The 15,450-nt window shown below is 34.2% G+C and overlaps 1 protein-coding gene and 1 pseudogene across 1 annotated transcript in view; both read right to left on the reverse strand.

Annotated features, from left to right (window-relative positions):
* Positions 1-3,749: 3,749 nt before the first annotated feature.
* Rbbp8 (RB binding protein 8, endonuclease) overlaps positions 3,750-15,450 on the reverse strand; it is a 63,895-nt gene continuing 52,194 nt past the window's right edge. Inside the window, exons 15-18 of the mRNA XM_077792284.1 lie at positions 14,061-14,130; positions 12,032-12,128; positions 5,474-5,615; positions 3,750-3,941 (exon numbers count right to left, since the gene is read on the reverse strand). Coding sequence (XP_077648410.1) covers positions 3,844-3,941; positions 5,474-5,615; positions 12,032-12,128; positions 14,061-14,130 — 407 coding nt within the window. The 3' untranslated portion in view covers positions 3,750-3,843. The remainder of the gene's footprint in view (positions 3,942-5,473; positions 5,616-12,031; positions 12,129-14,060; positions 14,131-15,450) is intronic.
* LOC113182217 (acidic leucine-rich nuclear phosphoprotein 32 family member E pseudogene) lies at positions 8,726-9,464 on the reverse strand (annotated as a pseudogene).

The following is a 15,450-nucleotide window of genomic DNA, read 5'->3' on the forward strand; positions in this document are numbered from 1 at the left end:
TCCATTGATTCTTACTTTGTAATGTATCTTGTAACCACTGAGTTGACTGTAGTCTCATTTAGAAATTGTGTTATATTCATCTTTGTATTATTAGCTGCTAGTTCTGGTATGAAACACATAATCATGAAGTGGCTATAGTTTCATTTCATGCATCCTAATTTTATTTCTTTTCCATTCCATTGCCACCATCTTGGCTCTGGTGCTTTCTGTACTTGGAATACAATAGATTACTAAATTTTTCTCTTGCATACCCATCCTCCTTGCTCCACCTGCCAAATACATTTTATCTCTCTGATGATTCTATCTAAACTAATTCATTATTACCTAGCTTAAAAATTTTTCTGTCAGAGGATGCTTGAAGCTTTTAATGATTGCTAGTTTTCCCTGTAGTTATAGAAATATTTAATTTGCTTCATACTAATAACTTGGGAACTTGTTAAAAATACAAAAACTCTGGATTACACCTGGATCAAAATTCCCAAAGGAGACTGAGAATCTTTACCTATCAAGCATCCAGGTAATTTTTACTATATTGAATATAGATTCTAACTCCAGCCCTTTGAGACCACGGCAGTCACTAAATTTTTGTCCTTCTATTTATTCATTATAAATTGAGAGGCTAAGTTAAATTATCACTAAGGCTCCTTCTGACAGCATTGTAGCATTTCCAAACTTGGTTTAATTTCCTGATTTATATTATCCCCCCTCACCCCCCCCGCCTTCTCTAGGTTAACTTATCCAAATGCTGTTTGGGTTCTAATCATCTTTTAAGATTTCATTGGCACTCAGCTTAAGCTTCTTTGACCTCTTAGGCATTTTTATATGTGACATCTGCTCTCCCACTGGGTAAAAGGATCTCACCAGTCTCCCTGTATTCCTAAATGCCCAGCATAAGGTGGATATACAATGTTTATTGATTTTTATTTTCTGCTCAAGACCATGAACTCTTGCTTTTGCCATTTGCTTTATTTCAATAAAAGCTATGCTGAAAATCTTTTTAGCCCAATGAGCTTTCTTTATTGAACTGAAGATATCCAACTCATATTCTATTTACCCTATAAATTTTCTTTTGTGATTGCTCATCCTCTAGTTTCCCACTGATTATTTCTCCAAAAGTAGCTCTCTTCTGGCCTCTGCTGGTGTGAAAACAGAAAAATAATTCATGAATTCTTTGCTTGACTGTGTGCTAGAGAACTCAAAGTGTAAATTCACTACCCAACCATTCTAACATCATCAAGTTCAAGAGAAAGACTCTGAAACTGCTACATATGTTGAAAATAGATAAATTAATGGTAGAATTCGAGATGCAATTCAAATGTTTATTTTTGAATGAAAGTTTTCAAAATTAAATTCATGCTTATTATGTTAATGTGCCAGAGACAATGGAGTAAGACCCTTAGAGTGTTTCATTAATGCTGGTAAATAAATGAGTTTGTGCTATTTGATTTAAGTAACACTTCTTTTTTTGTAACAAAATTGTGACTTAAAGACAATCTTCAATTTTGTCCAAAGTTATTATTTTAGAGCATCTGAGAATACCCTGCCTTCATCTTAAAATACACACCTCAGAAGCAGTTTATTTTGAGTTACTAATATACTGGGTGTAGTAGCAGCAGACTTTTCAGATGGACTGTGGGAAAATATTTCACTGCATGAAAGGTTTTTAGGGTGTGTATGTGTTCCATTTGGCTTTTCTCTCAAGGTAACATATTATGTCTTCTACATACATTTGGATACCCGCGATGAACATCTTCAATCTATCTCCTTTGGCAACCTTAGATTTCAAATGATTTAATTTAAGTACCTGTTAATCAAAGGCATGAAAGGTGTTAAGTGCTAATATAGAGGTTCTGCATGTCTCCGAAGTTTAAATCAGAGCTTTTCAACATCAAAAAGCTTACAACCTGGGCTGGGGTTGTGGCTCAGTGGTAGAGTGCTCTCCTTGCATGTGCGAGACCCTGGTTTTGATCCTCAGCACCACATAAAAATAAATAAGTGAAATAAAGGTATTGTGTCCAACTACAACTAAAAAATAAATTAAAAAAAAAGTTTACAACCTGAAATTATATATAACTATATATCATCAGCAAAAATATGTATTTGAATGAATATACAAATACTTTAAAATGTACAAAGCCTCTTTATATACACTATTTTTAAAAGAAAAGTTTGAGAGTGCACTATGTCATAAACTGCCACTTGTATTTAAATGTAATTCAAGTGGTCTAAAAAATGTCTGTTTTGGACTGGGCGAATGGCTTGGTGATACAGTGCTTGCCTAACACGTGTAAGAGCATGGGTTTTTGATCTCTGAAACTTAATTAAAAAAAAAAAGAGCCTATTTCATTACTCCATTTAAGGGTAGAAGTGGTCAACAGCAGATAAAAAGAGAGAACTCAGTTCCAAACACACAGGGTGACTGAAGATAAAATGAAAAATACTAGTTACAAATGGGTCTGAAGTTACAATCAGGTAGACAATCTATTCCTCTCTCTGCTTAGGCTGCCTTCTAAAAAGCAAAATCTACTGAAGGTATACAGTGGAAACCTACATTCTGTGGTGCCCTGTTCAAATCTAGGCATCTCTCCAACTCCTGGCATGGGCACTATTCTATTGGGGATGTGAGCTCTGACTCTGGAAGTAGGCAATTAGGATCTAATTCTAACTTTCTAGTTATCAGAGGTAACCATGTGACAATTATGGCCACTGAGATTTTTAGGAACCCTGAGAAGTAAAGACTGTTTATAAGGTTATTTAGGCTCAGTGAAGCATTCCATTCAGTGTCTCTTCTTATTTCTGCTTACATAAGACTGCCAACATATGGATTAAAGGAACATGCAAAACAGACTCTGGTTAAAAAAATCCCATGAAAAGGTGACCCACATGTGATCAGTTACCTTAATGACTGAGTTACTACCACTGGGAGGATCAGAAAGTTTCTAAATTGGTGTCTATTCTGAGGCCAAATGGAAAGTTCATAACATTAGTCAAACCAGAGAAATAAAATAAATGAACCTGAACACATGGGCAGAGAACTCAATAAAATCAGCTTGAAAAATGCACCAGAAACAAAACAAACTACGATTAAAAGAAAATTTGTGAAGGCTAGAATATTATGAGCAGATTAAAGGATAATGTTAATTTATAGTTTTCTGGTATCTGTGAAATACACTGAAAAGAATGTATTATAGAGTAATATGTCATTTCCATTCAAAAGAAGCTAAAGAGTTAAATGAGGGGCTGGGATTGTGGCTCAGTGCCAAAGAGCTTGCCTAGCTTGTGTGAGGCACTGGGTTTGATTCTCAGCACTGTATGTATCAATACATAAAAAAATAAAGGTCCATTGACAACTAAAAAATTTTTTTAAAAAAAAGAGTTAAGTGGGTTACTAAAATTTAGCCTTTTAAAAAAATGTCACTGGTATGAACTACCAAAGAGCAAATGATTAAGAGAATGAAAATCTGCAATGATTAACATGAAGTCATGCTGAATGTAAATATAAGGTTGATGGAGTAAAAAGAAAACATCTGTGAGGAACAAATCATGGACAACAATCATCATATTTTCAAAACTATAATTACCAAATAAAGTAAATAACAACTCTTAAGTTAGAGTGCAAAATGCACCTTATTATTTTAAAGGTGCAAAAGCAAGAAATATAAACACATCCACCTTTTAAATAGTTGTATGGTAAGGTAATGACATTTAGAAACATTTTTAATAGAAAAATGATTTATAAATCAATTTACAAAAGATCAAAAAATCAATGTTTAATACCAACTTAACTATAAATAACTAATAGGGGAAAAACTGTTCTCTATCCTTCTGTTTTCGCTTCAAAATCTATGTCTTCTGCTCCTTGCCTTTTGGAGAAAAGATTGCGTTGTAAGGCTGCCGTCTTTTTGGACGAGGACAAAGATCAAGATCTTCCTTAATGTAACCTTAAAAACAAATTATAAATTTAGAAAAGTATATTTGCAACATAAATTTATTTCTGTACACACCCCGTAACTATTTGTCTTTATATAATGCCTTTTAAGTTTGTGTGGTTCTTGTGATTTTTTTTAGCTGTGCAACACAATGACTATATTACTTAGCACCAGTCTGCTCATTTATAGTAACAGTAAAAGCTGCTAACATTTATCAAAGCTTTGATATGTTAACTCAGACAACCCTCACATTCCTGTGAAGCAGCTTCCACTATACCTATTTTACTCATGAGGTAATAGAGACCCAGGGAGGATGAATCAATTGATCAAGTTCACAAAGCTAGGAAGTGGAAGAGCTGGAACCTTGCCTAACCTCTAATTCCAGAACCAAAGTTCTTAGGTATGTTCCTATTCTGCCTCCCAGAGGTTGTAAATGGGAACAAAACATGAACTATATTATGGTAAATTCTAGGTGCTTATTAAAAAGATTTTTTTGAATTAGTTGTTTATTAGATGACATGCATTTATACTCTTCAGACCATTAAGACTCTCCCACGGTGTTTCCACTCATGTAATTTTCAGGGAAGGACTGTGCTCTGCCACACTTCTGGACCTTACCAGGGGTACAAACACAGGTTCTAGTCTGATTGTATGATCCAATGTAGTGACCGGGCAGACAGAGATTATATCAAGGAGACTTATTCCAATTTGTTAATGAGGAAAGTGAAAATATGATTAATAGCTGTCTAAGACTTTGCATCTTTTGGAAAAACTATCTCACAGTCATTAGACAATTGTATTGTGAGGACTCCACAGAGTGTATGAACACAAACTAAGATGGGAACATCATTGCTGGGCAATATAATCCTATGGAACCACTGTTGTATATGTGACCCATTGTTGACTGAAAGGTCATTATGCACTACATGGCTGTACTGAGAATGATTAGATTGATAGTCTCAGCCTGAGCACAGAAAAGGGAGTATGCTGACCCAGAGACAGTATAACATGAGGACTTCAGAGCACTACAACTAAATTTGAGAGAAAATTAATATAAACCAAGAAAGTTCAAGTATGAATTTTTTAAACACTGCACTTCTAGTGAGTGATAATGCTGACAAGATAGCAACAAAAATCATTACTCATGATCTTTTACTGGCAGTTTTAAAGATGTGTACATTCTTAAATGTAAGTGCCATATTTGAAGGAGCCAGCAGCATGTCAATAATCTAACAAACATCTTTTTTTTTAAACTCAGATACAGTTTTTAAACACCTGGCATTCTGGATTAAGTGAGGTTTCAAAATATAAACTTTGTAACAGATTCTTTTATTAAAAAGTCTCTGATTCAAGTAATCATAAATTATGTCTGATCTCAATTAAACTATCAGAGGAGTTGAAGGCAAGTCTTTTATCTTTACAAATTTATTATTATGGTACATAACTAGTACTTAATTTGCAGCAGAAAAAGGTTTATGTCCAGACTTAGGTATATACAATATTAAAACAATTAATTCCAAAAGTTTTACAATCTATACTCTCACCTCTTTCCATACAAGTCTGTGTGGAAGGAAAACCAACTTCCCAGAAATTCTCTGGTGTGTTGGGTGGAATGTAGCGAAATCGGTGTCTTGAGCAGGCAGCTAACTTCTTCTCTCGTTCTTCTGCTGGCATATCTGCATAATACTAATAACAAAAATTGGAAAGTGTTTTCAATTAGGAATAAAAAAAAAGAGTGTCATGCTAATTTATCATAAACTAGAAGCCAAACATGTCACTGTTTGAAATATTAAGTATTCTAAGGAAACTTAATACTCACTGATAATAATATCAGTAATTAAAACTTGTAGTATTATTACAGCAATCAGTGCTGGTAATGGTCTGTAAAATGTTCGCTTCACAAGTCAGAAAAGGAGCTTGCATTACAATATAAATTAATATACTACCTATTTCATCAATAACAACTTGCAATAAAAAACAAAAAATGTATCTGGCTCAATAATCCAACTCATTCTCATGAAAATGGCCTCTTATTGTCCTTATACAAAATTTTTACGGACTTGAGGTACTACATTGACTTGTTTACAGGTGTCCTACCCTGTATTTTCCTTTAATGCAAAAAAAAAAAAAAAAGAGCCATTTGAACTTTACCATGTGCTTCACGGCATGTTAATTTGTGTACAAACTCTTCTTTCTGCCAGACCAGTAAAAAATTAGAGGTCTACAGTTTTCTCAACTGTTATTTAATACAACATGTGTTTATTTATTTATTTATTTATTTATTTTAAAAGAGAGAGTGAGAGAGGAGAGAGGGGGAGAGAGAGAGAGAGATTAGTTCTCGGCGGACACAACATCTTTGTTGGTATGTGGTGCTGAGGATCAAACCCGGGCCGCACGCATGCCAGGCGAGCGCGCTACCACTTGAGCCACATCCCCAGCCCACAACATGTGTTTAAAAGAAATTTATTTTTATCTCTATAGAGTTTTTTTTAAAGATAACAAATCTTCAACTTATGTGAAGCAATTCTGTTTCAAAAACTTTTAAGTTACAGCAGTCACAGGAAAAACAGGGAATAGTCAGAAACAATCAAAGAATGATCATGAGTACTGCTTTTTGATTTGTTTTTAACACTGTCATGGCTTTATTAAAAAACACAGTTGCACAAAAGTATAAACCTCAAAGTTTAAGGACAGATTCTTAAAGAACTTAACACACTATATACATATTAGAATTCAAAGAGCATTAAAATAGGACCCCAAACTTCTACAAAATATAACCCCCCTTACTTATTTGCATGAAAATACCACCCACAAAGCTAAATAAGTTCTTAAAAGTTATCTGGAGGTTCACTGTGTGTTGTTTTCAAACCAAAGAACTCTAATTTTGATTGGATAATAAGATGACTGATAAGAAAGTCAATACATAGATTTCATTTTAAAAATAAGTATTTTATAATCTGGCATAGTATTGTAATAAGAATTCTTAGAGACTAAAGAAGGGCATATCAATTGTTAACAATTAGGAGAAAAATGTTAATCTTTTGTACTTTCTGACCCCCCTACTAAATTTATTCCAAGTGTTTTATTTCAGTCAGTTGTGCAACTTTTTAGTTTCTCCACAAATAACCTTTAAAATGCCAAGTCATACATTCTAAACTAAAAAAAAAAAAAAGACAAAAAAACAAAACAAAACAAAAACAAGCAGCAGCAGTACTACATTCAGTAATTTAAATGTGTCCCAGTAGAGAAGAATAGCTTCAATTAGTTTACTGACACTTTTAAAAACCTGCATTATAAATATTCAAAACAAAGAAAAAATTTTTAGATAGTCAAGCTAAACCAAGAAATAACCTTGAAAATGGAGACTCCATGACAAAAACAGAGATGTACTTGTCTATTCATTATATTTTATTTAGTAACCATGTAAGTAAGCACACACCTGTACTTATTCCAAATATTCTTCTATTTTAATGGACAGTCACTTGAAAATAAGTCTTAATTTTAATATTTAATCTCAAATATTTTTCCAACTACCTACAATATTCCAATTAAATGTTATATCTGGTAATGTTTTAAAACTATAGGAACAACTAAAGGTTCTACTCAGAAAAATTATAAATACTGCACAGGGTTGGTACCCAAATAATTTGGGATGCAAACTTAAAAATTAACTTAAACGTCTCATTAATTATCAACAGGCAATGACAATGATGCTAATTCAAAAATCCTCCCCTGCTTCTTTACTTTCTTCATCCTACTTATATGGTCTTACGTGTTGTCAGTCAAGAAAGATTTACAATAAGCAGAGCTTGCTGCCTAAAATTGAATCAATAACATTATTTGTATCTCAGAAAATTCTCAGTTTCTTCTACTCTGTTTAAAACCCAGAGAGATCTGAAAAGGTGGTTGAGGTATAAAACTAAAGGTTTTCTGGGTATCCAGAAGTTCCCAGCTTTCTTTTGGGATATAGAGAGAGGAGTCAACAAGAAGGGAAGGTGATCATAAAGAAATTGATGAGAAGAGAAAAAAATGCATACCTAAAACAAAAGAAAATAAACAACCACTGGTATGTCATGATCTGCAGCCTACAGAAAGGGCTCAGCTGCGTGTCTCACTTAGTATAGGCAATTTTTCCTTCAAAAATAAAATCCTATCAATCACCACAAAATCCATGAATTATATTACTGACTAGAACCTTCCCCAAATCCATAAACTATCTTGCTGAATAGAACCTTTGTTATTCTGCTTCTACTTTCCAACTTAACTCATGTGACAAAAAAACCCACCCAAATATCCTTAGCTATTTTAAAAAAAGTCAATGCCTTCAAAATAAAGATCCCTGGATCATCTCTTAAAAAAAAAAAAAAAACCCAACTTATTCAAGACACTGTCATTTCATATTACAGATGACTGTAATTTCAGTTAATTTATAAATAACTTTAAAAATCTTATGAATGAAACGCACCAAACTTCACTTGTAAAAGCAATCATGTTTTTAGACTAAAAATTACTAATACAATGAACCTGAACTAGAAAAATTAAGCTTCTAAATATAATTGCTAGAGAATGTCTTAATGGGGGGAGTGTCAATGAAATTTTTTCTCTACATACAACATGATCATTAACAGACTAGTAAATCTTAACTGGAATGATAAGGCAAAAATAGTAAAACCACACTTTTCTATAAGATGTTACACAATATCTTCTTTAGGGATAGCTATCGTACATGAAAAAACAAAGATGTGATCACTCTACTGCAAACCCAGGAACGCTGAGGAATCTGGTCTTAGAATGATCTAGTTATCTTCTTCCTCTCCATCATCTTCAGCATCTCGTTTCCTCTTCTCCCCCCCCTTGAGACTTTCTTCTTCCTTTTCCTCCTCCTCCCTTCTTCCATATAATCATTATCTTCATCCTGAATTTCTTCTCTGTCAAGTAAGAAAAGCCCACTTCTTCTTCCTCTCCCAATTCTGATCCTGATTCATCATCTTCATCCTCCTCTTCCTCATATCCTTCAGGTGGACCAGCTTCATCTTCCTCCTCATCTCCATTCTCCTCCTCCTCCTCTTCAGAGTCAGGTGCTTCATTATCCTCCTGATTAAATCCATCTAAGAATGTGATTTGTTGCAGCTATTCAAAAATACTTTTTCTGTAATCTTCCAGATTTGTGATCTCACAGTTAAACAAGTCAAGACTTTCAAATTTTTAAGATTTTGCAGAGCTTCTACCGTACTGAGATCTTTGTTTCCACTCAGATTGAGGTAGGTAATATTTGGACATTTTTCTGTCAGAACTTCCAAGCCTCCAAAAATTACTGTCACTAAGTTCCAACTTTCAAAGTTTGTTTAAGCTGGGAAGTTGGGCCAATAAACTTAATTCCACAATAGCCATACTCAGAAACTCTAGTTCTTTAAAAGTGTCATTCAGGTCTTCAATTTCCCCATCGACACACAGGCAATTATCAAGAACTAACTCTGTCACCTCCCCTGGGGCTCGGTTCCTTAACTCCATGTTAATCCTCTTCTTTATCTCCATGTCCTCCTCCTGCTCTTCTGCTCCTCCTTTCCCCTTTCCTGCTTTTCCCACTACCCCCAACCCTAAAATTTTAAAAGATTTGAAAATGAATGAAAAGAAATGCAAATTTAAATGCCCACTCCCACCAGACAGATGTGGGGGAGAAAGAAAAGAATAGCAAATGGAGTCCAAGGAGTTGGAACTCTAACTCGGCTGCCCCCACCTCCTTGTCCACACACCTGCGTGCGTCTACACACGCATGCATGCACACACACACATATATACACACACCAGCAGTTCCTTCCCCTTCAATGGCTGCTCAGAGCATCTCTAGAGTTTTTTTTTAAATAAAGATTGACACTTAAATGCTGTAGGATTCATGAATTCCCCCTTTATATTGTATTTTCAATTAGGATCAAAGGCACACTATTTTTTGCAACCATGATCATAAAGAATTTGAACTTCTCACAGACCTGGATAAAACTTGTATGTTAAACTATACAGGTCTTCAAGCTCTAGACCTCAAGAAAACAAAGCAGTAGTTTACAGCTTAACAAAACACAGGTGGTAGTCATACACTCTAGTCAAATACTTGAGGAGATGAAAATCTACATGATAATTTACCAAAGGTATCTACTGAAAGTGATAGACTTAGGGGTAGAAGTTAAGTTGAAAGCTCTTTTTTTTTTTTTTTTTTTTTTTACACATTTTAATTTTACACAGATTAAAGGCTTCAAGAGAGTCTCCGTAACTTTTTTTTTTAAATATTTACTTATTTTTAGTTGGACAGCATACCTTTATTTGTTTATTTTTATGTGGTGCTGAGGATTAAACCCAGTGTCTCACACGTGCAAGGCAAGCACTCTGCCACTGAGCTACAGCCTCAGCCATGGAACACTTTTTTTTGAGCATGTTTTTCATCATTCTCATTGCTGTACAGCTTTTATTACCCGAGTCTAGGCTTTGGAATGAGATGACCTTACATAATTAAAGCTTATTCAAAATAGTGATTTCACTATTTTGAACTATGATCATAAAGAATTTGAACTTCATGCAAACATGGGTAAAATTTTTGTGTCAAAACTATAGGGTTGGGGTTGTGGTTCAGTGGAACAGCACTTGCCTGACATGGGTGAGGCACTAGGTTTGTTTCCCAGCTAAATTAAACAAAGATTCATCAACAACTAAATATGTTAAAAAAAAGAAAAACAAAAACAAAATAAAACTATAGTATTCCCACTATGATTGCATATTTTCATCAAGTGCTTACCTGCATGGCAATATATTTATTTATTTATTTATTTATTTTTTTTTTTAAGAGAGGAGGGAGGGAGAGAGAGAGAGAGAGAGAGACAGAGAGAGAATTTTTTTAATATTTATTTTTTAGTTTTCAGCGGACACAACATCTTTGTTTGTTTGTGGTGCCGAGGATCGAACCCGGGCAGCACGCATGCCAGGTGAGCGTGCTACCGCTTGAGCCACATCCCCAGCCCCATGGCAATATATTTATACTTTCACATGTAATTTTAATGTGCTTGCTCACCAAATTTTTTAGCTTGTTTTGGTTTGGATCACTTTTTTAATTTTTTGAGATAGGGTCTACTAAGTTGAGGGAGTGGATCACAAACTCCTAAATTCAAGTGATCCTCTTGATTGGTACTAAAAGGTGTGTGGTACAGTTCCTGGCTGTGGTTTGGATCTTAAATGTCCCCCAAAAGCTCATGTGAAAGGTTGGTCCCCATATGACATTGATACTAGGAGGTGGTGGAACTTTTAGGAAGGTAGGAGCTAGCTGGAGGATGAAGGTCACTGGGGATGCATGTTCTTTAAGGATGTAACAGACCCCCTAGTCCTTTCCCCTCTCTCTCTGCTTCCTGTCTTGTTATAGCTCAAAACAAAAGGGCCAGTGACTACGGATTAAAACTATGAGCCAAAATAAACCTTTTTTTCCTCCTAAGTTGTTTACCTCAGGCAATTTGTCTCAGTGATGAAGAGCTGACACATAGTCATTAAAAAGGAAATTTAAATGGGGAAGTAAATTGCTGGGGGCAGCCATCTGACAGCTACTACATAGTGAGAAAAGAAATAGAAAACAGTATATTTTAATAAAACTACAACCTGCTTGGGACTATTATTTAATTAACACTAACTACTTAAACATCCTTCTAAGAATGAAGCAAAGCTTATTCATCACATTTTGTACAGCGAAAAAAGCTTATTATGTAACTAATCTTCTGCAAGTGCTGGTGAAAGGAATAATGTTATAGTAAAAATTTCCTATTGAAATCAAAAATTTCCCTGAATAGTACATGTATATGAACCTTTCAAAATAAATACAGAGAAAAAAAAAATGGTACCAATGTTTTAAACTGGTCATAAGAACTAAGGCTTAGGCCTCGGATTTGTTTAAGAGAAATTGAGGGCTTTCATTTTCATTCATTCTCTCAGGTCATAGCTCACATATATATATTTATTTCTTCTATTATTCCTGGCTCAAACATGGTTTCTGGATATAAATATAATTTGTATCTGTGATTTTTAAATCATGCACTTATAACCTATAAAAGAGTGGTTACATTAGTACTTACAATTTCACATTCTTTACATGTGTGTCCAAGCAACTTTCTTCTCTCTTCTTTCTTCCGAACTACCTCAATATGAGGGAAATTTTGTAAGCTAGTGTCTCTGGGGGAACAAAATAAACTGAATTTAATATTAACTCATTTGCTACTGCAAAAATCTTTGGCTTAAGATTTAAATTAACAAAGGTTTAAGCACAGAGGAGAAATAATCCCCAAACACTAATTCATTATATTTGAGATGCACATTCAGTATATTAGAAAAACAATGACATACATGCCTATTATATGTCAAGTCCATTTGTGGATATTTCTTTGTAAGTGAAGGAGAACTATTACTTCTTATTTGTCTCTGACAGAAAATAGTAAGCTAAAGCTAGAAGGTAAAATATAACTAATTAAAAAGCTAATAACTATATTGTTAAACTCAAATTTCAGGGCTAACCTATTCCTCCCTGAAGAACAGATTTATCCATTTGTATGCCATTTGCAATTGTGTACAAAAGAAATATAACCTTTTGCTGCCTCTACTTATCCTGAGTTCTTCAAAATATTGGGCACAATTAAAATTTGTACTTCTCTTGAATGGCCAGGATCCTATTGTGAACCACTAAAAACTTAGGAAGGGTCCAAGCCAGTGAGGTATAGGTATAGGTATGCAGAAAAATTAACACTTAAAAGACAGTAAATGAAGAGTTGGTAATTGCACATATATTAAATTTTAGCTGCTGTTTTTACAAGTAAATGAAGTTACAGGTCCTTTTTGTTTTTGTTTGGCAGTACTAAGGATTGACCCCAGGGGTGTTCTACACCAGCTCTTTTTATATTTTATTTTTAGAGTGTCTAAGTTGCCCTGGATGATCTTGAACTTGCAATCCTCCTGTCTCAGTCTCCCCAGTAGCTGGGATGACAGAGATGTGACACGCACCTGGCTTCCTGTTGTGTTTTAACCTAAAAACTCTCAACTCTGAAGCAATCCAACAATTTAAAAAGAAAGATCAAGAAAGGATGATTAAAAAATATTGCTACAAATATATATATTTTTTTCAAAGAGTTTCATGAAATTGTAAACTTATACAGAACTTATCTTGGCTCTATCCTTTCCTTTGAATATTAGCTATTCTATTTTTGAAGTAATTGCAATGTACTAGGGAATCTACTATTAAACTGCCATCAGGAGCAAGACCTTACATAAAGCATCATTTAGAAGGATACTAAGTTTTTTGTCCCTGACACAACACAATGCATTTTGCCGGGTTTGCTAGAATTCTCAGTGGGGAAAGTAACCAAGTTAAATTGATATCTTTATCATCTTTTCTTTATGTATATCTTATGTATCTGGCTATTTAGTAGCTTCAGAATAAATAAAAATACATTTTTTAAAAATTAGTGCGCCTCTAAAATGACAATTATTACTCTATAGTTCGACTTTCAGATATCTATCCCAAAGATACATAAGTAAAAATACAAAAAGGAGGAGTGCAAAGCTATTCATAGTAGCAATTATGTGTGCTAGCATGACTGTAAACAAAGTGTCCATTGCTAGGGATAAAACATGAAGTTACTGCACAGCAAAACAAAAACAAAAACAAAACAAAAACTGTAACTACCTTCTTTTAAAAAATGAGTGATAGCCGGGCATGGTGACGCACACCTGTAATCCCAGCACCTAGGGAGGCTGGAGGCAGGAGGATTTCGAGTTCAAAGCCAACCTCAGTAATTTAGCGAGGTGCTAAGCAACTCAGTGAGACACTGTCTCTAAACAAAATACAAAAAGGTCTGGGGATATGGCTCAGTGGTCAAGTGCTCCCAAGTTCAATCCCCAGTACCAAAAAACAAACAAAAAAAGTTTGGTGCTAGTAAAAATTCCTACATTCGTAAAGTTTGTTATTTTTATTCTTGAGTCCTTTTTGGTTATATAATTAAGTAAATGATTGTATTTTAATTAAAATGACAATTTAAGAGCTTAGAGATATTCCAACAAAGAGCTCTGTTGTACTTCTAATCTCCTTGCTTGTAGTAGTAAAGACTCACTTACCTTTGATCATCTTTAAAATATGGTTCCACAAATGCTCTCTGCTTGACCTTATCTTGTTTATCAACATGTGCTATAAACAAAACAAGCATGTAACAAAATGAGTGTAGAATTTAATGAGAAATAATTAGCTTGTTCAGAAAGAAATATGACATGTATCAAAGCTTCCCTTTTTACTGAGTTTCGTACTCTAGACCCCTGGGCAACTCATTTAAATTTTCTATCACTACTTTTTCTTTTTCATTCACATAATGAAAATGGTGCTGATTGAACCACATCTCAGTTACTAAACACCTACATCTCAGAAAGTATTTTAAAAGAACTACTCAGATATTCATTATTATCATCTGGCAAGAAAGAATAATAGAAGGTTGCTTTTAGTACATCTCACTTACTTGTCCTGTTTATTTTTCATAATGTGTCTTTAAAGTAGGTTATAACTATAAAATAGAGCATTTGATCAGAAAATGGGGACAAAATTTAAGAACTAGAACTCAGAACATGGGATCTGAATTTCAAGATGTCTAGACTCAAATTAGTACAACTGTTATCTAATCTGAAACAGAATTTACTCAGCATTGTGTTAAGTTCTGGACACATAAGGTACAACAAGAAAGACCTCATCTCTTGTCCTTATGGAGTCTACATTACAGTGAGAGAAACAGAACTTAAGAAAGAAAGTGGACAGTTAACATTAAGCAGGTGAATGAACAGTTAAGGCTTACCTGAGAAAGAACACAGAGGTAGTAACTGATAAATGAAAAGTTAGCCATGAAAAGAGGTGGGGTGGGGATGTTACAGGTAATGGTCTGGAAATAGGGAAAAGTATGGTATGTTACGGTACTATGAGAAGGCTAGTATAGTTGAGATTTAGTGAAGAAAGGGAAGGTCTGGGAGAGATGAGGCTGGAGAGGTGGGCAGATATCAGAACACGATGGGCCTCAAAGTCTAAGAGAAGGAGTTTCAATTTCCCACAGTGATTTTTCTCTCATTAAATAACTGTTATGCCTGTTTTAAAACTACATTATTATATGGTATGTTTGTTTATCATTTGTATTTTTCTAGCTCAACAAAATGGAGATTCATCCATGTTGTTGGGTCTAATAGTTTCTTTCCTACTAGGTAAGTAATATTCCATTCATGTGTTGATAATTGGGTTGTTTCCAGTTTTGAGCTATTTTAAATAGTATGGTTAAAAACATTTTAAACACATTATTTTGTATATTTTATATTTTCTTGGGTAATCCATCTAGGATTCAAATTGCTGGGTGATGGATAGATATATAAAATGAACAAACCTCTATGAAGCTATTAAAAAAAATTGCTTCCCAAACCATTTTCAAAAGTAGTCTTAACAATTTTATATTTCTATCCTCTGTATGTGGAAGTTTCA

The sequence above is a fragment of the Urocitellus parryii genome, chromosome 13 (genome assembly GCF_045843805.1).
Source record: "Urocitellus parryii isolate mUroPar1 chromosome 13, mUroPar1.hap1, whole genome shotgun sequence".
In the NCBI taxonomy this organism is placed as follows: Eukaryota; Metazoa; Chordata; class Mammalia; order Rodentia; family Sciuridae; genus Urocitellus; species Urocitellus parryii.